Raw genomic sequence first — 18,236 nt, 5'->3', positions numbered from 1 at the left:
TCATGATTGTGGGATCTACTCCAAAGGATTTTAACTCGCATGATTATGCTAGCTCAAAGTTAAAATCCTTTTGAGTAGGTCCCACAATCATGGGACCCTTTCATACAGCTGTGGTTGAGAGTGCTATCCTTTTTGGATGTTTTGCCTTGTACTGTTGTCTTAAGAAGGTCGACTCTTTAAGGGGACGGAGATTACTGAACCAGGCAGGGAGGTTGTTTGATGAGCAAGTCCTTGTCGATGAAATCTGTCCCTGAAGAATCTTGACAAAAGTGAGCGTGAACCTGTATGTCAGGATTACTGTTGGATGCTTTCAGGGAAAAGGCAACAATCCCTCAGATACAGGATAAATCGGTTCTCGATCGTGCGTTAGAACTTTTAACAGGACCTTGATATGCACTCATGATGCGGCTCACTGATTATTTTCATATACTGGAATAGTTTTGAATGTACATTTGATCAAAGTTAGATTTTTCTGATAGGGTAATTCGCTTTCTTTTATTGTTATTCATTTACAGGTAATTTTTTTTAAAAATGAATGAACAATGTGCCTGGAATGAATTCCCGTACAGACAAATAAATTGAAATTGAATTGAACTGGCAAAGCCAGCATTTGTTGCCCATCCCTAATTGCCCTTGAACTGAGAGGCTTACTAAGCTATTTCAGAGGGGAGTTAAGAGTCAACCACATTTCTGAGGATCTGGAGCCACATGTAGGCCAGAGCAGGTAGAGATGGCAGACTTCCTTCCCTATTAGTGAACCGGATGGGTTTTTACGACAATTCCCAATTTTATTAATTGAATTGAATTAATTGATTAATTAATTAATTAGTTCACCAGCTGCCACGGTGGGATTTGAACCCATGTTCCGAGAGTATTAGCCGGGGCCTCTGAATTACGAGACCAGTGACATTACCATAACACCGCCATCTCCCCAGGTGTCCTCTGGTTCTCAACCCTCCCATAAATGGGAGCGGTCCATAAACTGTTCTAAAAGTATGCACTAAATTTGAGTGGTACTTGGGTTTTATATGCTGCTGTGGTAATTACTCTTTAGTTATTCTCACCCCCAACCCAAATTAAGTTCCATTTGGGGCATAAGACGTTACCTCCTGGCATTTTGTCGTCCCCAATATTTTATCTCAGGCATGCAGGTAGGATTTACACAGCTTATCGGAGGGGCACAGTGAGGTAGCGTCAATGTTACTGGACGACTGATGAATAACTTTAGACTAACAATTCAGGGAAGACAAGTTCAAATCCCAGCATGGCTCTTGAAGAATTTGAGTCGAATTTTTGAAATAAATATCCAGGAGTAAATAGGTGGGGTCAGCAAATGTGATCATGAAGTGGTCAGATCGTGCTTAATGTGAGCATTGATTGAAACTGGAAAAAAAAAATCTGCAGTTCATAGGATCATGCTGCACAGAAGGAGGCCATTTGGCCCCTTTGTACCTGTGCTGGCCCTTTGAAAGAGCTATCCAATTGGACCCCCTTCCCCTGCGCTTTCCCCACAGCCCTGCCAATTTCTCTGTTTCAGGCATATATCCAATTCCCTTTTGAAAGTTATTATTGAATCAGCTTCTACCGACCTTTCGGGCAGCGTGTTACAGATTATAACAATTCCTTGAATAATCTTATTTTTTTCTTCAACTTAAGAAACTTGACTTCTCGAGTATTGAACCAGATGTGAAGCCGTTTGAGGAGAAATTTGGGAAACGGTTTCTGGTGAAATGCCACGATTTGTCCTTCAACCTACAAAGCTGTGTGGCTGAAAATGAAGAGGGGCCCACAACCAACGTGAGTTCAGTGGTCTCCACATTATAAAGTGGGCGGAGAGTCAGTGGAGAAGGTGGAAAGAAAATAATTGCATGGTTGGATCACAGAATTGAGATCATCAGGAAAGGCTGAACAGAGGCTGAGGGGGATGGTTTGATAGAGCCCTTCAGGATAGGGTAGATGTAGAGAAAATGTTTCCACCTGTGGGGGGAGACCAGGGGCCATAAATATAATGGAAGACATCTGTACTGAGAGAGTGGTGAGAATATGGAACCCCCTATCACAGGATTGGTGGAGGTGAATAGCATGGATGTATTTAAGGGCTCGCTCGGTATAAACATGAGGAAGAGTGTAATAGAAGGATATGCTGGTTGGGTGAGATGAAGCAGAGTAGGAGGCGCCTTGTGGAGCCTGAAGACTGGCATAGACCAGTTGGGCCGAATGGCCTGTTTCTGTGCTGTAAATTGTATGTAATAACGATGGATTTTTCGTAATATTTTAGGTGGAGCCTTTCTTTGTCACTCTGGCACTATTTGATATAAAAAATAATCGAAAGATCTCAGCTGACTTCCACGTTGACCTCAATCACCCGACGGTCCGACACATGTTCTCAAACTCGGCATCCATCATGAATGGTGGCGATGGCTTAACCACTTCCCAGAAATACGTCAATGGCGTCCCCGAGGGTATGCTGCAGCATCCCAAACAGGTGAGGATGGAAGCTCTTTCTGACGATATATCCCATCTCCGGCCTGACAAGGTAACTTGTCAAGGCTTAAGAAGGCTGTTTCCTTTAAAGACAAGCCCTTTAATTGGTGTGCTATGATGGCGTGGGACAGTTTTGAAGTTGGAGGTTGAAGGAATACTGCAAATGTTTGAAAATATAACTCCCACGTGTGCTGAACTTGCACGCAATGATTGTGAGATCTGAAGGAGAATGAAGGGCGCATTAACATCAAAGAATTGAGATCGCCGAGAATTGAGAATTCTCAGTTGAGAATTGAGATCGCCAAGTCCGGCTTTCAATTCTAACTGATCCGAATTCATCTACATCTCCCAGTCAAGGCGGAAAGTAGGTAATCTGCTCCTTATCTTCTGGTCTGGACCTGTGAACGGAAAGTCCACAAGACAGGAGTCTCACCTATTGAGTGTCCTTCCCTGGCCATTTCTCGATGATGCCCTCAAAAAGTTCAGGCAAGGTTGGCAAGTCAATTTACGGGGAATTGAAGGCTTATCCCCGAGTGGGAGATGTGATTGTGAGATCTGAAGGAGAATTGAGATCGCCAAGGCCGGCGTTGTCAGAATGAAAGGCGTGTTAACATCAAAGAAACTGAACCTGAATCTTAGGAAAAGAATGCTGTGGTGCTACATTTTGTCATCTTGATGTTTTATGCCTCATGAGTCATGGACAACAAACAAAGACACAGTTGATAAGCTCAATGTGTTTGAGATGTGGACATAGAGGAGGGTGTTTCACATATCCTACACAGACAGAAAGACTAATGAGGAAGTGCTGGAAATGGCTGGGAAAAGAGGAAATTAGTGTAACATCAAAGCGAAAGATACAATATGGTCACATTATTTGAGCAGACAGTAGACAGAGACTGTTATGGGAGAGGGAAGAGCAACAGAAAATGTAAGAGTGGGAAGCAGAGGAGAAAATGAATGATGGATATAATGGACTGGATGTAGTTAACCCCATGAGGAATGTGTAAGGGCAACGCGGGACAGAGAGATGGAGATCCCTGGCAATCAAACGCCTGGGAAGATCACACCAATCAACGGACAAATAAAATGCGTTAAAAGGTTTTGGACTGATGCAACTTACGTGATAGGTTTTTGTTAGTAGTAAGAATATTAAGGGGTAAAAAAACAAGCTGGGTAGATGGAGTTAAGATGCAGATCAGGCACGATCTAATTGAATAGTGGAACAGGCTCAGAGGGCTGAATTGCCTCCTACTGTTCCAATTTGATGCTTATGCCTCACTGTTGAATGAAACAACTGTGTCAAATGATCTGTTAAACTGCAGTAAATTCTATAAGTTTTGATTGACTATATAAACATTAATAAATTGGAGGCACAGAAATATATTAAATTTGTCCGTAAAGCTGTTTACTTAAAAAGGTTTTTAAAAAGTACTAGTTCAAACCAATATTGCTATTCCGGTTGGGTGTAATGAGTAGCCTATGTGTGTTAGCAGCAAAGTTAGAATCAAAAGATATTTTAAGGAATGTTAACCTGCGGAATTTTTTTTTTGTGTGTAGGGTATTTTCTCCGTCACGTGTCCTCATCAAGATATATTTCTTGTAGCTCGTATGGAGAAGGTTCTACAAGGGGGCATCACTCAGTGTGCCGAGCCCTACATGAAAAGCTCGGATTCAGCTAAGGTACGAGAATCAGAAAACAATTGACCGCTTCCCTCCCACTCCTTCACCTCAAAGGTTTGTGAAGCAACCTGTTAGTGGATTGGTTACTGACTGGGGCGGGGGGTGTGTGGAAATAAAGACTTGCATTTATATAGCGCCTTTCACAATCTCAGGATGTCTCAAAGCATTTTATAGCCAGTGCAGTCACTGTTTGTAAGGGAGGAATTGCAGTAGTTGATTCCTGCACAGCAAGCTCCCGCAAACAGCAATGTGATCATGACCAGATGATCGATTTTTGTGATGCGGATTACGGAATAACTATTGGTCAGGACGTCAGGGAGAACACCCCTGTTCATCGAACGAGAGCCATGGGATCTTTTGCATTCACTTGAGAGGGCAGACAAGGCCTCAGTTTAACATCTCGTCCAAAAGACAGCACCTCTGACAGCGCAGCACCCCCTCAGAGAGTCTAGAATTTTGTGCTCAGGTCTGTGGAGTGGGACTTGAACCCGTAGCCTTCTGATTCGGAGGTGAGAGTGCTACCCACTGAGCCACGGCTGATCACATCAGCAGGGCTGTGTGTGCAGATTTGTGCATCTAGTGACACTTGGACTGCCTTAAAATATTTGTGGATTGCATCTTTTCCCTTGCCAGCACCCCCGACAGCCTCTCTTTTTAACCATTGCTTCTCTTTTCCTCAAGGCAGTCGATCGTACATACGAACATATGCATTAGGAGCAGGAGGAGGCCACTCGGCCCCTTGAGCCTGTTGCGCCATTCAATAAGATCATGACTGATCTGATTGTAGCCTCAACTCCACATTCCCACTTACCCCTGATACCCTTTCACCTCCTTGTTTATGAAGAATCTATCTAGCTCTGCCTTAACAATATTTAAGGACCCTTTTCCCACTGCCTTTCGGGGAAGAGAGTTCCAAAGACTCTCGACCCTCTGAGAGAAAAAAATTCTCCTCATCTCTGTCTTAAATGGGTGACCACTTATTTTCAAACATTTTTAAAAATCCATTACTGTAAACATTGTACCACCTGCAGTCATCTGATACCTTATCTAGACAATTAGTCTTCATGCATAAACACAAATAGGAGATCATCCAATTCCTCGTGACCTTATAATTAAGCACAGTGCATATCGGGAGGGTGGAGGGGGTTGGGGTGGTGTTGAGAGGTTCTCTCTGTTCTGTTCCAGAAAGCCAGTTCGTGAAGGATAGAACTGGAGCCTATCTTTACACACTTCTATATTTAATTACAGAGTTGCACCTTACAGCATGTGCCTCCAACAGCCACAGTTTGAGTTTGTATCCACTGTATTCATAGGGCCTCAAGTGAATCCCAAATTAATGCTCACGCCTTGCATACATTTAAGTACTATTGATATGCGATTACCACCCTCTGCTCTTCCCAATCCCATTGCATGAATGATAATGAGATCAATTATTGTGCTGCTCCTTAATCAGCCAAAGAGTGGATCCTGTTTTGGGCCATGTGGCTTAGTACTGAAACTACAGCATTGGACATGCTCATCAGGTCATTGGAGGAGCTCTGAAATTTAAAACTCTCGCTCTTGTGTTCAAATCCCTCCAGGGCCTCACCCCCTTCCCACCTCTATAACTTTCCCCAGCCCCACAGCCATCCGAGGTCTCTGCATTCCTTCATTTCTGGCCGCTTGCAGCCCACCCCCACCCACTTCGCCCTCCATTGGTGACCCTGTCTTCAGCTGCCTGTGCCCTAAATTCCGGAATTCCCTCCCTAAACATCTTCCCCTCTCCAGCCTCCTCCTGGCCTTTTAAGATGCTCCTTAAAACCTACCCTCTCTGACCAAGCTGTTAGTCACCTGTCCTGACATCTCCGTATGTGGTTTGGCGTGAATTTTTGCTTGAAGATGCTCCTGTGAAATGCCTTGCGACATGTTTCTGTGTTAAAGGTGCTGTATAAATGTAAGTTGTTCTTCCGTTGACTTGCTAATTGCAAACGGCTCCGCTGGTCGTACGATTGGAGGTTACACTGTTTCGTGTGCAGATGGTGTTTTCTTTGCTGTAGTGGATTGTGAGATTAAATGGATTGTATTCTTTCTTGCAAAGCGGTTATTTGATGAGCTAATCAATCAGTAACTATTACAGGTTGCACAGAAAGTATTGAAGAATGCCAAACAAGCCTGTGCAAGACTTGGACAGTACAGAATGCCTTTTGCCTGGGCTGCAAGGTAGGAGGGAATACAATCACCTCATAGATGCTAAAAAAACAGGAACGATCCGAAAATTGGAAATTGTGCAACTCGCCACAACGTGGAGTGGTTGAGGTGAACAGCATAGAGACATTTAAAGGGAGGCCAGATAAGCATATGAGGGAGAAAGCAATTGAAGGACATGTAAGGTAGGAGGAGGCCTGTGTGAAGCATTAAAACTGGCACAGTCCTGTGGGGCTGTACAGCCTGTATCTGTGCTGTAAATTCAATGTAGACAGAGATTTGCCAGTTGTCAATCTTCAGTCCATTGAGACAGCTAAATATCGCTCTCATAAAATGTTCTGTCCTAAAACAGATGATAAAATAAGCTCCCAAACTTAATTTAAATGATGTGTCTTACAACTCCTCAATGTGTGTTGCTTTGAAAAGAAAAACTAATGCAGAACCTTGCACTATATTTGGTTGTTAATTCAATAGCTTGAGTGGAGCATAAACTCGGCATTGACTGATTAGGCTGAATGGTGTGTTTCTGTGCTGTATGTTCTGTGTAGTTCTACATAAATAATGTGGATGTTGGAAATATTGGACATGAAAGAACATGGGGACAGGAGGGGGCCATTTAGCCCCTTTGGCCTGTTCCGCTATTCATTGAGGTCATGGCTGACCTCCGACCTAACCCCATTTACCCGCTTTTGACCCTTATCCCTTGATACTTTTGGCCAGCAAAAACCTAGGAGTCTCAGATTTTAAATCTAACAATTGATGAAGTGTTAATCATAATTTATGGAAGAGAGTTCCAAATTTCTCCCAGGAGTGTTTTCTAATTTCACTCCTGAAACATCTGGCTCCAATTTTTCGACCCTGCTCCTTCATCCTAGACTGCGCAACCAGCAGAAATAGTTCCCCCCAATCTACCCCTTAATAGCTTGAAAATAAACTGCAACATGAGGATCGGGAATGCTCTTAAGTCCCAAATATCTGAAGCTCAAGATTTGGGTTATTAAACTTTAACTAACCTCTTGCTATAAATCTATTGGCAAAAGAAGCAGCTGGCAACATTAGGAGAGAGCTTTTTACATCACGAGTGGTTAGGATCTGGAATGCGCACTGTCTGAGAGTGTGTGGAGACGGATTCAACTGTGGCTTTTGAACGGGAATTGGATAAGCTCCTGAAGAGAGAACGATTGCATGGTAACAGGGAAAAGGAAGGGGGAGTGGGACTAACTGGGTTGCACTTGCAGGGAGCTAGCACAGACATGACAGGCCAAGTGGCCTCCTCCTGTGCTGTAACCATTCTATGATAGCTGAGCATGTCATCACCAATTACTGCATTGCATTTGCACTGTAAATCCCTTCACCAAGTTGCTATCAGCATGTAAGTCTAAAACTTTTTGGACACCTTAGAGGTTATGTTGTGATTGGAATCCTTCAAGATTATTCTACCAGTTACTGATTACCTACTGACACACAACAGGGGGCCAGCACAGACACGATGGGCCGAATGGCCTTCTGTGCTGTAACCATTCTATGATTCCATGATGATAAACTACACTGGACATTTTTGGGATTAAACTTTTCAACTAAGTTGCTGCTCATTAATATAGGGTAGCCATTAATAAATCCAATAGGGAGTTCAGGAGAATCTTCTTTACCAAGAGAATATTTAGAATGTGGAACTCGCTACCACAGGGAGTGGTTGAGGTGAATGGTACAGATACATTTAAGGGAAGCTGGATAAACTCATGAGGGAGAAAGGAATAGAAAGATATGTTGATAGGGTGAGATGAAGCAGGCGTGGGAGGATGCTCAAGTGAAGCATAAACACCAGCATGGACCAGTTGGGTAGAATGGCCTGTTTCTGTGCTGTAAAATTTGATGAAGTTCTCATCCCCCTTATATTTTACCCTTCGCATCTATTCTGAATTCAGTAACAGAGCTGTTAAACTTAACATAATTACAACAGATGTGTGGAGGAGTAAATGACATTTGATCACAGGACTGTTGTATGCTTATAAATGTTGAAATCTGGAACAGCACTGCTGTAAATAATGCACAAAATAGGGATTTAGTAGGAAAATGCTACTTGATCCAAAAAATAGTTGCCGATATTTCTGACGTCCATTTAACCATACCCTTGTTAAGGTTTTGAGTAACGCCATTTCGTTCTTTTCACTTAACTATTCTGACACAGCTGATGGTAAAGGCTGAGTTGTTCAAATCCCAGAGGGAAACTTGAAACAACTGTCATAACCCATTTTTGCAATTTGTATGTTTCGAGATGCAGGCTTTGAATTCAGCAGTAATAAGACCACCGAGTCTCAAGAGGGTTTTTATAAAACTAAATTAAACACTTATTAATACAAGGAAAATTGTAAGCTCATACATATGTCTACAAAATTATGACAAAATAACGACAAAAATCCCCATATTAATCTTACTTTCAGTTAGACCCCTGGTAAGGCAACAGTAAATCTCAAACAGACACCTGGCAAAGCACAACCTGGACAGTCGCATTCAAAATGAGTTTCTTTCAGCTCTGGATCCTTGCAGACAGCAGCTTGCGGTTTCTCACACTTGTTGGATCTTAAAAATGTCTCTGCCTTACGCACAATCTCCTTTTTACATATCTTTCTCTTTGAATGCACATTTTCCATTGTACCAGTAGGCTTTTAATTTTACCTGTTCTAACAATAACATCCTTTCATTCCACCAATTTTATTAATAAGCTGAAAAAAATAAACACATTGCTTGATGTCTTTGAGCTCGGTGCGAGATTTCACCTGCAGTCTTGGATGGTTTATTTAAAAATACAAACTGTCACCTTGTCACCTATGTTTCTAAACTTCCCCACGTTTATCTAATTACCATTTCAAACCTACTTATTCCTGTACATCAAAGCCTTTAGACCAGTTGACTTTAATCCAATTAGAATACCTGCACCTAGACACAGACACCACCAAACTCTATTTAAAAAAATAATTTCCAATACATTATAGACATTAATCTGCTCATGACATTAACGAGTGTTTTTTTTCCCCAAGTTGCTTTCTTATTTACAGCCTATATTTCTGCTTTCTGTTCATTAGACCCGTCTTCAAAGATAGTCAAGGAACTCTTGACAAAAGTGCTCGATTCTCAGCACTTTACAGACAAGATAGCAATAAACTCTCCGATGAAGACTTGTTGAAATTGTTGTTGGACTTTAGGAAGTGAGTGTCCTTTTATTTCTTAAGGTTACAATGGTAAATTTTGTTGAAGTATTCAAGAGTTTCTGAAATCCACTTGGATGTAAGTCCACTGTGATCCTTTCATGTTTTACTTCCGTTTTTAGACAGAATAAATTCTGTCAGTTCTTTGTAATCCTTGGAAATTATATTTGTTATGTCATTGAGTAATTATGATATTAGCTTCTCAGCTGCCTTTTTGTGATGTTCACCCAAAATGCCACTAATCTCCGAATTCGCAATTCTTTTCTGTTTAATTAGACCAGAAAAGATGTCTAAACTTCCTGTCATTTTGGGGAACTTGGATATCAACATCGACAATGTGGCTTCAGATTTTCTGAGTAAGTTTACTTTAACATTCTCATCCTTCAATTCGAATCCCTCTGCAGCCTCTGTAACCATCTACAACCCTCCGAGATCTCTGCACTCCTCCAATTCTTGCCTCACGCGCATCCCCAATTTCCTTCCCCAGTTGTCGGCCCTGCCTTCAGCTGCTTGGTTCCTAAGCTCTGGAATTCCCTCCCGAAACCTCTCCACCTCCCTGTTCCCCTTCATGATGCTCCTTCTAGCCAACACCTTTGACCAAGCTTTTGGTCACCTGTCCAAATAGTCTATTTACTTGGCTCAATGTCAGAGTGTCTGATAGCACTTTTATGAAGTACCTCAGCATGTTTTGCCAGGTTGAAGGTGCTATATAAATGCAAGTTGTTGTTACGACTACGATTATGTGATTCCAAATCTAACGTGCTGTATTTTTGTGTTTTTTTTTCTAGCTTGTGTTAGCTCCTCGTATATCCCAGTGAAACGTTTTGAAAATGGTAACAAGGTCACAGTTACTCATGAAGTGGAGGAGTTTGTCCCCTGTATAGCAAAATTATCTCAGCCTTTCACCACCTATAACAATCATTTCTATATTTATCCCAAACATCTGAAGTATGACAGTCAAAAATCATTTGCAAAAGTGAGTAAAGAATGTGAAGTTTTGTGTTTATTGAGTTTTAAATGGTGAATAGCTAAGCTTGTTCCTAAATCTCAATTGTTGTTATTTTAGTCTGATTGGCCTTTGGTTTTATGAACAGTTACTTCCTCTCTTCCCTCCATGGGACCATTGATGTTTTGCCTCTTGGTCATTTTTTATATCATTCATCAGATTCAATGAAGAGTGCAGGAGGGCATGCCAGGAGCAGCACCAGGCATGCCCAAAAATGAGCTGTCAACCTGGTGAAGCTACCAGGTTGTGTGCCAGACAGCAAAAGCAGCAAGCGATAGACAGAGTTAAGCGATCCCACAACCAACAGACCAGATCTAAGCTCTGCAGCCTTGCCATGTCCAGTCTTAAATGGTGGTGGACAATTAAACAGTGAATTGGAGGAGGCTCCACAAGTTTCCCCATCCTCAATGATGGAGGAGCACAGTACATCTGTGCAAAAGATAAGGCTGAAGCATTTGCAGCCATCTTCAGCCAGAAATGCCAAGGGGATGATGCATCCCGGCCTCCTCCTCAGGTCCCCTGCATCACAGATGCCAGTCTTCAGCCAATTCGATTCACTCCACGTGATTTAAAAAAAAATTCATTCACAGGATGTGGACATGGCTGGCTGGGCCAGCATTTATTGCCCATCCCTAATTGCCCTTGAGAAGGTGGTGGTGAGCTGCCTTCTTGAACTGCTGCAGTCCCTGTGGTGTAGGCACACCCACAGTGCTGTTAGGGAGGGAGTTCCAAGATTTTGACCCAATGACAGTGAAGGAACGGCGATATATTCCCAAGTCAGGATCGTGAGTGACTTGGAGGGGAACTTCCAGGTGGTGGTGTTCCCATGTGTCTGCTGCCCTTGTCCTTCTAGATGGTAGTGATCGTGGGTTTGGAAGGTGCTGTCTAAGGAGCCTTGGTGAATTCCTGCTCTGCATCTTGTAGATGGTACATACTGCTGTTACTGTGCGTCAGTGATGAAGGGAGTGAATGTTTGTGGATGTGGTGCCAATCAAGCGGGGCTGCTTTGTCATGGATGGTGTCAAGCTTCTTGAAGAGAAATGGCTGAAAGCACTGGATACTGCAAAGGCTATGGACCCTGACAATATTCCGGCAATAGTACTGAAGACATGTGCTCCAGAACTTGCCGCGCCCCTAGCCAAACTGTTCCCGTAAACCTACAACAGTGGCATCTACCCGGCTATGTGGAAAATTGACCAGGTTTGTCCTGTACACATAAAGCAGAACAAATCCAATCCCCCAATTACTGCCCCATCAGTCTACTCTCGATGATCAGAAAAGTTTTGGAAGGGGTCGTCAACAGTGCTATCAAGCGACACTTGCTTAGCAATAACTTGCTCACTGTTGCTCAGTTTGGGTTCTGCCAGGTTCACTCAGCTCCTGACCTCATTACAGCCTTGGTTCAAATATGAAATAAAGATTTGAACTCCAGAGGTGAGGTGAGAGTGACTGCCCTTGACATCAAGGCAGCACTTGACAGATTGTGGTATCAAGGAGCCCGAGTAAAACTGGAGTCAATGGGAATCAGGGGAAAAACTCTCCGCTGGTTGGAGTCATACCCAGCACAAAGGAAGATGGTTGTGGTTGTTGGAGGTCAGTCATCTCAGCTCCAGGACATCACTGCAGGAGTTCCTCAGGGTAGTGTCCTAGGCCCAACCATCTTCACCTGCTTTGTTAATGACCTTCCCTGCAACATAAGGTCAGAAGTGGGGATCCTCGCTGATAATTGCACAATGTTCAGCACCGTTCGCAGCTCCTTAGATACTTAGAAGCAGTCCATGTCCATATGCAGCAAGACCTGGACAGCATTCAGGCTTGGGCTGACAAGTGGCAAGTAACATTTGCGCCACACAAGTGCCAGGCAATGACCATCTCCAACAAGAGAGTACCCAGTCATTGCCCCTTGCCATTCAATGGCATTACCATCACTGAATCCCCCACTATCAACATCCTGGGGGTCACCATTGACCAGAAACTGAAATGGACTAGCCATATAAATACTGTGGCTACAAGAGCAGGTCTGAGTGTGGGAATTTTGCAGTGAGTAACTCACCTCCTGACTCCCCAGAGCCTGTCCACCATCTACAAGGCACAAGTCAGGAGTGTGATGGAATACTCTCCACTTGCCTGGATGAGTGCAGCTCCCACAACGTTCAAGAAGCTTGACACCATCCAGGACAAGGCAGCCAGTTTGATTGGCACCACATCCACAAACATTCACTCCCTCCGCCACTGATGCAGTGGCAGCAGTGTGAACCATCCAGAAGATGCACTGCAGCAACTCACCAAGGCTCTTTCGACAGCACCTTCCAAGCCCTCAACCTCTTGCACCTAGCAAGGGCAGCAGATACATGGGAAGATTGACTTGGAAATATATCGCCATTCCTTCACTGTCGCTGGGTCAAAATCCTGGAACTCCCTGTTAGCACTGTGGGTGTACCTACACCACATGGACTCCAGCAGTTCAAGAATGTGGCTCACCACCACCTTCTCAAGGGCAGTTAGGAATGGGTAATAAATGCTGACCTAGCCAGCGATGTCTACATCCCAGCAATGCATGAAAAAAACCCAATGTTTTTGTTTATTCATTGCTGAGATGTGGGCATCGCTGGCTCGGCCAGCGTTTATTGCGCATTCCTAATCATCCTTGAGATACAGTTAAGTGGCTTGCTAGGCCATTCCAGGGGCCTGGAGCTACACATCGGGCTGACCAGGTAAGGATGGCAGGTTTCCTTCCCTAAAGAAACAAGTTGAGTTCTTACAACAACCGGCCAGTTTCATGGGGTGGAATTTTACACTCTCCCGCCAGTGGATTTGCGGGCAGGAGCGCCTGTAAAATTCCCCAGGTGGCTTTCCTGCCACCCACCTTCCCGACTTTAACCTGTCCACAATTTTATGGAGCGAGGCCTAGGCCAATTATTGGCCACTGGAGTTGCCGCTTCCCCCCCCCCCCCTAGCCTGGGGGAGTTCGCACACTCTGCTCGGGCCTTAGTGTGAAGGGTGTCACCTCCCTCAAGGAGTCCCTTGCTTTATTGGGGATTCGTCTCTCTTCCCCGCCCTGCCAAGGTCTGCCTCCCATGGGTGCTCCCGCTCCCTGCCCCCTGCCTCGCCAGATCACCGATTTAGTCACAAGACCGCAGATTTATTTAAGTAACTGAATTTAAATTTCCCAGCTCATTTCTCTGGGTCGTTAGCCAGACCCCTGGATTATTTGCCCACTGATGTAACCATGGCTACTGAGGGGACAATTTAACCCCAGATCCCCGGATAGGAACTTCGCGGGATCGGATGAAACGCTGATTTTACACCTGCCTAACATTCCTTGTTGGCTTCAATGGAGAGTAAAACCAACCTTGCACCCAATCCGGCAAGTTTCCCGACTGGCGGGATAGGTTAAAATACCCCCTTTGTTCTGAGTGGTGTCAGAACATAATTCCCCCCCCCCCGTCCTTTGCCTGATGTCCATGTGTGCACCAGATCTCGGGTCACTGCACAGTACTCGGGAACCGCTACCTTGACCGACTCTTTCCCCCTTCTTCCCCCTGCCCACCAACCCCAATACATCAAACTTGAGCCCAGCTGCTGTACCTCAACTATCACCAAGTCAAGGTCAGTTGATAAGAGCACGGGCCAGGATGGAATCTGACACTTGATTGGTCGCCACAGCTCACCAGTCGCTGTTGTAACAAGCATAATGATTGGCCCACCCATTACTTCATTTCAGAAAGCTGCAATCTGAGCTGATGGAATTTTTAAAAAATTCTTTCGTGGGATGTGGGCGTCGTTGGCAAGGCCAAAATTTGCCATCCCCAGTTCCTCTTGAGCTGAGTGGCTAGCTCGACCCTTTCAGAGGGTAGTTAAGAGTCAACCACATATTCTGGATCTGGACTCCCAAGTAGGCCGGACCCAGGGAAGGCTGGCAGATTTCCTCCCCTATCGGGCATTAGTGAGCCAGATGGGTTTTTAACAGCAATCGGTAATAGTTTCACGGGGCGGGATTGTTTAGTTCTGCCCGCCGGTGGGGTCTTCTGCTCCCGACAAAGCCCATGGACTTTTGGCTGGCTCGCTGCACCCACCAGGGAAACCTTGTCCATCACTGAGACTAGCTTTATATTCGAGACTTTCTATTAATTGAATTCAAATTCCACCAGCTGCCACGGTGGGATTTGAACCAGCGTCCCCAGAGCATTAGCCTGGCCCTCTGGAACGAAAACAAAAAATGCTGGAAAAGCTCAGCAGGTCTGACAGCATCCGTGGAGAGAGAGAGAGACAGAGATAATGTTTCTACAGATCTGAAGAAGAGCCGTGTGCAGACTCGAAACGTTATCTCTGTCTCTCTCTCCACAGATGCTGTCAGACCTGCTGAGCTTTTCCAGCATCTCTTGTTTTCGTTTCAGATTTCCAGCATCTACAGTATTTTGCCTCATTGGTCCAGTGACAGTACCAGTGGGTCACCATCTCCCCACCTTATGGGTGGTTTGGAAGCAAAAGTGATCTGGGTCCGAGTGCTTTGCTGTTGAGTATTTTTTTTTTTGGTGCTATATTTTTAACTGAATTAAGGAGGAAAGATCTCGATTTCAGGAGAAAGATTGTGTGTGCAATGTGCAGGGGCGCTTCCTAATGTTTACTGTCATATTGTGGCCCCATATGGCACAGTCTAATTAAAATTTGCCTTGGCAGGTTTATCCTGTAATGGTGTCTTGTGTTATTTCGGCATTTTCTCTTCAACAATAAGGCGAATTTTAATAAAACAAATTCAGAGCAGGAAAGGTTGTGGAAAAATGCAAGTTTCTTGTTCCCTTCAATGTCAGCAATTACTCAATGTATGATGGTCAGCTTCTATTTCCATTTTGTGATTTGCTGGGGTCAGTTTTTGCAATGAGCATCTCACCTGATTGATGCTCATATCAGCACCTCGTTTTGTGGAATTGTTTTCACAGCCGCTAATTCATTCATTGGCACTGAGATTCATGTCACAGAAGGAAGGACGCTGCACTTTCTGTGCTCGTGAGGCCTTGTACATCCACTTGGACAGTGAGATGTTCTGTGGCCCATCACAAGGCTGGTACCTGCAGCAGTGCAGCACTCCCTCAGCATCACAGAAGTCTCAGCTTTAGGTGATGTCCTCAAGCTCCGGGGTGTGGTTTGAACTGAAAACTTGACTCAAGAGTCAAGGGTGCAACCTACTTGACCAATCTGACTCTAAGTCATGTGCTTTATTTGAGTCTAATTGCTCAAAAAACATATGTCCCACTCTTTTCATACCTGATTTTGGCTTGGAGTAAAAACAGAAAGTAGTGGGAAAACCTTAGCAGGTCCGGCAGCATTTGCGGAGAGCGAAGCAGGGTTAATGCTTCGAGTCTATGTGACTCTTCAGAGCTCTGAAGAAGAGTCATACGGACTCGAAACGTTAACTGTGTTTCTCTCTCCACAGATGCTGCCAGACCTGCTGAGTTTTTCCAGCATTTTCTGTGTTTATTTCAGATTTCCAGCATCTGCAGTATTTTGCTTTCATCTTATTGATTTTGGCTTGTTCTGATTGTGGAAATGTTATGTCTTCACAGAGTAAAAATAGACAAACGTGTACAGGCTTTTCAAATGATCCCATTCCTGTGAAGCACTTTTTGGGCTGTTTATTCTACTAGAGGTGTGATATTCACGCAAGTTGTTGCCATTTTAGTAGCCAGCCTAATATTTTGATATCCAGCAAGGTGCTGTAAATTTTATCTGTTGACCTTTAAAAAGTGCGAGATTATGTTGGAACATTGCATGTGTGGCAGGTCTTGTTATAATCCAGTCGTGCTGATTTGTCCCTGTGTCGTCTTTACATAAGATGGTTTATTCTTGTTTAGGCGAGGAATATTGCAGTCCGCATCGAGTTCAGGGACGGTGATGAGGAAGATTCACAACCTCTGAAGGTTAGTATGGAATTTGATCGCAAGGATTTTCCTTTATATGAAACAAAATAGCACAATTCGTTTGAGCCAAAGGAAGTCTGCTTTGAAAATGTTCTTTGCTATCATCTATGTTGTATACACATTACAGCATAGAAACAAGACCACACGGCCCAACTGGTCTATGCTAGTTTTTAACCCACCTCCCAACCCTACTTCATCTATTACTGCTCACCTCTCACTCCTGTATTTATCTAGTTTCCCCTTAAATGGATCTAGGTTATTTGCCTCAGCCAATCCCTGTGGGAGCAAATTTCACATTCTCACCACTGTCTGGGTAAAGAAGTTTCTCCTAAGTTCTCTAAGGTGTTTATTAGTGACCATCTCATATTGATGGCCTCCTGATTCTGGTCTCCCTCACAAATGGAAATACCTTCTCTACATCTGCCATTTTGGAACCTGTGAGTTCCACAACCTTTTCGACCTTTCCTCAGGGTTGTGACCTTCCAGGTCCTTGTGAATCTTGTTTGCACCTTCCTTGTGCCTCTTTGTGATGTGGAGACCAGAGCTGTTCACAATGGACCAAGTGTGGTCTATCCAAGGATCAGTACAAGTTTAAATAAGTTTGGCAATTTTGACAATCTCCTGGTTGACAACATTTGAAGGTAGAAACCCAGAGGTGGGGGTCATGTTATTTTTTTGCGGAAGTATGCATATATACTAATTTACTTGCTGTGATTTCATTTCTTTTTGTAGTGTATCTACGGGCGACCTGGGGGTCCTGTCTTTACGAAATATGCTTTCACAATGGTATTACACCATCATCAAAATCCAGAGTTCTATGATGAGGTAAAGAAGGGGCAAAACATTGGGGGGAATATTATGGATTCATTCTCCAGTTCTGCCGTGTAACTAATTTTTAGGATTCATGCGTAATGAATTGCGCTGGTTTTTGGAGTCAGATTTTAGTGCAAGTCTGTTGCTGAAGCTTTTCATCTTGCACTCATCAGGGCAAATGCAAGAATGCCAAATTTCAAACAATCGCAAGAATTTATATGACAAGAGAAGAGAGGTGCTGATTGGTTGACAAGTTGACCCTGGCTGTTAGATGTTAGTAGACGTTTGACTGTTCAGACTAGGCAGAGTACCGACCGCACTTACCCAGTCGGCGCTTGCAAGACCTGAAACATCTGCTGTTAGATGTGCTTTCCCGATTTCCCTTGCAAAACAATCCTGAATGCGCTAATTGCTACACTAACAACCAATTTAAAATAATCTCTTGAACTCGTGATGTGGCTCATTTTCACTTGCTAGAAGCAACACACATTCATACACAGGGACCTGTTCTCTGCAAACGCGAGGAATGTGTTCAAGCCTTCCGCCTTTAATGAATTACTTGGAGGCTTGGGGAGAATATAGTTCCCTGCTGCTTTCCCCATGGCCAAGTCTCAGCCAATCAGAGTCGACTTGCTAACCACTTTCTCCTGTAGTACAAATTGTTGTGATCATTTCAAATTTGCCATTCTTGCATTTGCCATGATGAGTGCAAGATGAAAGATTTCAGCGACATGTCTCTTCAGAAATATTCAGGTCTATTCTGTCTGTGTTTCAGGTTAAGGTGGAGCTGCCGACCCAGCTACACGAGAAGCACCACTTGTTGTTCACCTTCTACCACGTCAGTTGTGACAACTCGAGCAAAGGCACCACCAAGAAGCGGGAAACCGTCGAATCCCAAGGTTTTAGATGCATTCACTTTATATAAAAAAAAGAGATGGGCACATG

At 43.9% G+C, this 18,236-nt stretch overlaps 1 protein-coding gene across 2 annotated transcripts in view; it reads left to right on the top strand.

Moving 5' to 3' along the window:
- LOC144683047 (dedicator of cytokinesis protein 9-like) overlaps positions 1–18,236 on the top strand; it is a 304,955-nt gene that overhangs the window by 165,326 nt on the left and 121,393 nt on the right. For both annotated transcript variants that reach the window (XM_078546055.1, XM_078546054.1), the window contains exons 11-20: positions 1,657–1,797; positions 2,279–2,485; positions 4,042–4,164; positions 6,281–6,363; positions 9,432–9,554; positions 9,831–9,910; positions 10,343–10,530; positions 16,413–16,478; positions 17,211–17,303; positions 18,067–18,190. In XM_078546055.1, coding sequence (XP_078402181.1) covers positions 1,657–1,797; positions 2,279–2,485; positions 4,042–4,164; positions 6,281–6,363; positions 9,432–9,554; positions 9,831–9,910; positions 10,343–10,530; positions 16,413–16,478; positions 17,211–17,303; positions 18,067–18,190 — 1,228 coding nt within the window. The remainder of the gene's footprint in view (positions 1–1,656; positions 1,798–2,278; positions 2,486–4,041; positions 4,165–6,280; positions 6,364–9,431; positions 9,555–9,830; positions 9,911–10,342; positions 10,531–16,412; positions 16,479–17,210; positions 17,304–18,066; positions 18,191–18,236) is intronic.

Source organism: Cetorhinus maximus, chromosome 7 (genome assembly GCF_964194155.1).
Source record: "Cetorhinus maximus chromosome 7, sCetMax3.hap1.1, whole genome shotgun sequence".
In the NCBI taxonomy this organism is placed as follows: Eukaryota; Metazoa; Chordata; class Chondrichthyes; order Lamniformes; family Cetorhinidae; genus Cetorhinus; species Cetorhinus maximus.
This window is presented reverse-complemented; position numbering and strand designations above follow the sequence as displayed.